The sequence below is a fragment of the Penaeus japonicus genome, unplaced genomic scaffold (assembly GCF_977035675.1).
Source record: "Penaeus japonicus unplaced genomic scaffold, GWHDUDI00000001_assembly GWHDUDI00000006, whole genome shotgun sequence".
NCBI classification, from domain to species: Eukaryota; Metazoa; Arthropoda; class Malacostraca; order Decapoda; family Penaeidae; genus Penaeus; species Penaeus japonicus.
The window spans coordinates 6900388-6905387 of NW_028234408.1; the positions used below are offsets into that span (position 1 = coordinate 6900388).

The following is a 5000-nucleotide window of genomic DNA, read 5'->3' on the forward strand; positions in this document are numbered from 1 at the left end:
CCACCACCATCATCATCATCATCATCATCAATCATCATCATCATCATCATCATCATCATCATCATCATCATCATCATCGTCATCGTCATCATTCCTCGAAGGACTCCTGGGCGACGGGTTCCTTGTCCTCACCCAACCTAGTCGCCCCGGGAACTGCACCTGCAATGTCTTGGGCAAAGTTGGTAGCCGGGCGGTAACGCAGAGACGCCCATCCCAGCGGCGATACGTACTTGTGTGTGTGTGTGTGTGTGTGTGTGTGTGTGTGTGTGTGTGTGTGTGTGTGTGTGTGTGTGTGTTCCCGTATGCGCTTGTGGCTTATTCTTTGCCTTCCTGACTGTTTTTGTCCCGGGATCGCATGGCTTGTCTTCCTGGCTTCCTGTTGGCCAGAATCTACAATGAAGGTTAGTTAATGAGCCACATCTAACATATCTCTCTCTCTCTCTCTCCCTTTTTCTCTTCCCCCTCCACTTCCTATATCTATCTATCTATCTATCTATATTTATCTCTTTTCCCCCTCCCACTCTTTATACCTCACCTCCACGTTAGATCTACAAAGTAAGACACCCAACACATCTTAAAAAAAAAAAAAAAAAATCCTGGTACCACGAACCTCGAAGACAAAACACCTTCCGAATTGCCAAGGAGGGAGAACACACCACCACATGCCCTCGAAGACGCCGCCCCCAAGACGTGGGTGGACTGGCAAGGAAGGGCGTCATGTGAGAAGACCAATGTTCGGGTTGGTCGGGTGTCAGGGCATGCTGGGGGGGGGGGGGTCTTGATGGGACGGAAGAGATGGGGGGACAGGTCACAGGGGGGGGGGGGGGAGAAAGGAGGAGGGATTGAGAAAATGAGAGAGAGAGAGAGAGAGAGAGAGAGAGAGAGAGAGAGAGAGAGAGAGAGAGAGAGAGAGAGAGAGAGAGAGAGAGAGAGAGAGAGAGAGAGAGAGAGAGCGAGAGAGCGAGTGAGTTAGTAGCCACAACAAGTCTAGCCCATTAGTTATACGTATTCATATATATTCAGCACCAAAAGTTAATATTTTCGTATGTAATGCGATGCTCACATTCAGAGCCGCGTGCATTCGATGATTGAAGATTCCCCGTGGAGTGAATACCGTGTCTAGGATAATGTTATTTGATATTATCCGCACATATCACTCTCTGGCAATTATAGGATATTTGCGAGGGGGTAGTTGTCGCTGTTCAGTGTACGTTAATTACAAGGTATGCTGTTGTAATTACTCCAATTGCTCGGGGTGTATAATTTTGTCATTTGAGGAGTTGGGAATTGTAACGGACATATTGTTTTGATGTGGGAATATATTTGATTGTAATATTAAATGCTAGAGAATCTTCGAGAATTCCTGGTCATTTAATTTCTAGTGTATTTAAGACAATTTTTGTGCGTTACATATTGTTTAATGTTTAAAATGAAGCGTGAAGCAAGTTTGTAGAAGTCTACCCTCTATGACATGCTCGTTTTCTCCGTTTTCGCTTATGGATGTCCGTGCCCGTTTTCAGTGACTCGTGAGCATGTTCAGTAGGGTGGACTAAAAAAAACTTAATATATCGCTTCATTCCAGCTTTCTCTTTGATCGGGATAATTTTAGGTAATGTTTTTGTTTTAATTATATCATATCACCAAATACATTGAAATTGAAGAACGAAATTGTTTTGATTTATTAAAACGATTAATATTGGACGTGAAGTCTTTACTTCGATCAAATAATAATTGAAACAAGTGAAGTGGCTATCAGCCCCATAGCCATGGGATGAGCGTTGCATGTAAAGACTTGAGAGAGTGTGGGTTGTGCATGATCGATCCCTCGTTGTCAGGTACCACCTCACCCCCACCCCCCCACTTGCTTGTTTTCTTACCCTCCCTGTCCCTCTACCTACTCTCCTCCCCCCCTTCTCTCAACCTTTTCTTCCCTCTAATCCCCCCTCCACCCTCCCTCTAATTTCATTCTCCCTCCTCCCCTTTCCCCTCTCCTTTCTCCCCTTCCTTTCCTTCCCTCTCCTCTATTCCCCTATTCCCTCTTCTTCCCCCCTTCCGGTCCCATATCCCCTCTTTCTATCTTCCCTCTCCCCTCCTTCCCATTCATATTCCCATTCCTATTCCTCTCCCTTATCTTCATTCATTCTCTCTCGTCCAGTTCTTTTGTTATTCTTTTTTTAATTGTTTAACGCTGTTTTCTTTTGTGATTTCTCCTCGTTTTCTTTCGCGCCTTTTTTATTTCGTTTTTTTTATTCTTTTATTCATTTTTTGTATATCTTTCTCTCGTATTTTTCTCCCTTTCTCCTTCCATCCCTCTTCCCCTCCATTACTCCTCCCTCCTTCCCACCTTCCTCTATTTGTTTCCTCTCTTTTCTTTCATCTCTATCTACCATTTTCACGCCAGTTATTTTTTCATTCATTCAGAGTGCAATGGATCATGCAATAGGAAATGCACTGCGAGTTGTAAGGGCGGAAAAATGAGGCTGTTTGTGTTTGCATTCCGCGGGTTGAAATGCACATGCAGCGGTTGGCGTGCGGGCGTGAGGGTGGGATTGAAGGTGTGTTGGGTAGGTTGGTTGGGAGGAGGGGGGTTTCATTAGGTTGGCGGGGTTGGTGGGGGGGCTAGGAGAGAGGAGGAAACATCAGGCGTATAGGTGTTGAAAACATGTTTCTTTTTTTCTTTCCTCCTTTTTTCCCCTTCTCCCTATACCTCCCCTTTCCTCTCCCCGCTGCTCCCTTTCTGACTTGCTCTGCTTGCTCTCCCTCCTCTCCCTCCTCTCCCTCATTTCCTCTCCTCCCCTCCTGTCCTTTCCCACTCTCCCTACCTCTCATTCCTCCCACTCTCCCTCCTCCCCTACCTAGCCCCTCTCCCACTCTCCCTCCTCCCCTACCTTGCCCCTCTCCCCTCCCCTCCTCCCCTACTTTGCCCCTCTCCCCTTCCCTCCCCCCTCCCCTCCTCCCCTACCTTGCCCCTCTCCCCTCCCCTCCTCCCCTGCCTTGCCCCTCTCCCACTCTCCCTCCTCCCCTACCTTGGCCCTCCCCCTCCCCTCCCCTCCTCCCCTACCTTGCCCCTCTCTCCTCCCCTCCTCCCCTCCTCCCCTACCTTGGCCCTCCCCCTCCCCTCCCCCCCTACCCTTGCCTGCGCCCGCCAGCTTTAATACTGCGGCCGAACTGGGTCACGATTATCATGGCGGCGGCGGTGGCACTCCGAGCGGCAGTGCCATCAGCTGCGACATTGCTTCTGCTGCTGCTTGTGTGACTGCTTGCGAGCGTTGGAATGTTACGTGGCACTGGCTCTTGGTGGGGGTAGGGTGGTTTGGGGTTGGGGTTGTGGGAGGGTGGGGGAGAGGGGGTAGGGGGAGTAGGGTGTTTTTTTTAGAGGAGGGAGGGGATGGGGATGGGAAGGACTATTGGAGTGTTTGTTTGTTGTTGGTCTTTTTTGTGTTACTGCTATGAAAATAAGTTCATTTGTTAGTCCTCTCTCTTCTGTTTTATAAGTAAAAGGAATGAAAAGAAATTACGGAAAAAAGCACGTTTCTTTCTCTCTCTCTCTCTCTCTCTCTCTCTCTCTCTCTCTCTCTCTCTCTCTCTCTCTCTCTCTCTCTCTCTCTCTCTCTCTCTCTCTCTCCCTCCCCCCCTCTCTCTCCCTCTCTCCCTCTCTCCCTCTCCCTCTCTCTCTCCCTCTCACTCGCCTATTGTCTCACTTTTCTACATTCCCAAAATACACACACACAAAAAATAACATACACAAATCTGAATATAAAACCAACTGACCTGTTGTTCTCCTCCCTTGTTCACAGTTCACGGCCTGGGTGGACGCGGTGATCTTCGTGTTCAGTCTGGAGAACGAGTCGTCCTTCAATGCCATCTACAACTACTACGCCAAGATGGCACACTACCGCAACACCACCGAGGTCCCGCTCATTCTCGTCGGCACTCAGGGTAAGTGTGGGGATACTACTGTTGTTGTTGTTGTTGGGTGGTTTGGTGTGGTGTTTTTGTTTTGGTTGTTTTTGTTTTGTTTTGTTTTGTTAGGTAGGTGAGGATTTTTTTGTTTTGTTTTGTTGTTTGTTTTGTTTCTATTTTTTGTTTTGTTTTCTCTCATCACCGCCTTCTCTCTTTTGAACTTTTCTTTCCTTCTCGGTCTTCTTGTCCTTTCTTCTCCTCCCCCCCTCCCCCTTACCATGCACCTCCTCTCCTTCCCCCTCCCCCTCACCACCTTCCTCCTCCTTCCCCCCTCCCACTCCCCTCTCCTTTTCACGGCGAACTGCGGGCGGCGCGGGCGGCTCAGCTGGTGCAGGTGGCTAGACAAGGGCGGCCAGTCTGTCACCCGGGGATCTAGTCTCGCGGCGGCTACCCCCCCCCCTTCCCCCCTCTCCCCCCTCCTCTCCCGAATTTACCCTCCCCCCGCTGTTCCTTAGGAAACGTCATCCCTTCCTCACCCTCCCTCCCTCCCTCCCTCCTTCCTTCCCTCCTTCCCTCCTTCCCTCCCTCCCTCCCTCCTTACCCTCTCCCCCCTCCCTCACTCCCCTTTCTTCTGGCCTCCTGTTGTCCTCCCGATTTGACCCCCTTTGTCCTCCCGTGGCATTATGCAGGAGGAGGAGGAAGAGGAGGGGGAAGAGGGGTAGGGGTAGGGGGTGAAGGGGGAGGGGGTTAAGGGGGGAAGGAAGAAAAAGAAGGAGAAGGGAAAGTAGAAGAAGGAGAAGTAGAAGTAGAAGAAGAGGTAAAGGAAGTATGGGCCTGAGACTATGGGCGTACGTGAGCTTGCGTGGGTGTCCATACCGGTCAGGGCACGTGCATGGGGAGGGGGTGGGGAGGGAAAGGGTGTTAGGACACAGGAGGTAGGGGGAGGTGGATGAAGGGAGGAACGAGGGAGGGGGGGGAGGAGGGGGCGCAGGATTCAACCTAGGAGCGCCCCGTGACTCATCCTCCGTTCTGCATCCTTGAGCAGGACTTTCACCGCTACCTTCGCTTCGCCTCAACTAGGACGCAGCGGCCATTAT

The 5000-nt window shown here is 50.3% G+C and overlaps 1 protein-coding gene across 3 annotated transcripts in view; it reads left to right on the top strand.

Moving 5' to 3' along the window:
• Window positions 1-5000, top strand: part of CenG1A (Centaurin gamma 1A) — a 550552-nt gene that overhangs the window by 497267 nt on the left and 48285 nt on the right. For all 3 annotated transcript variants that reach the window (XM_086537624.1, XM_086537622.1, XM_086537623.1), the window contains exon 4: window positions 3798-3939. In XM_086537624.1, coding sequence (XP_086393750.1) covers window positions 3798-3939 — 142 coding nt within the window. The remainder of the gene's footprint in view (window positions 1-3797; window positions 3940-5000) is intronic.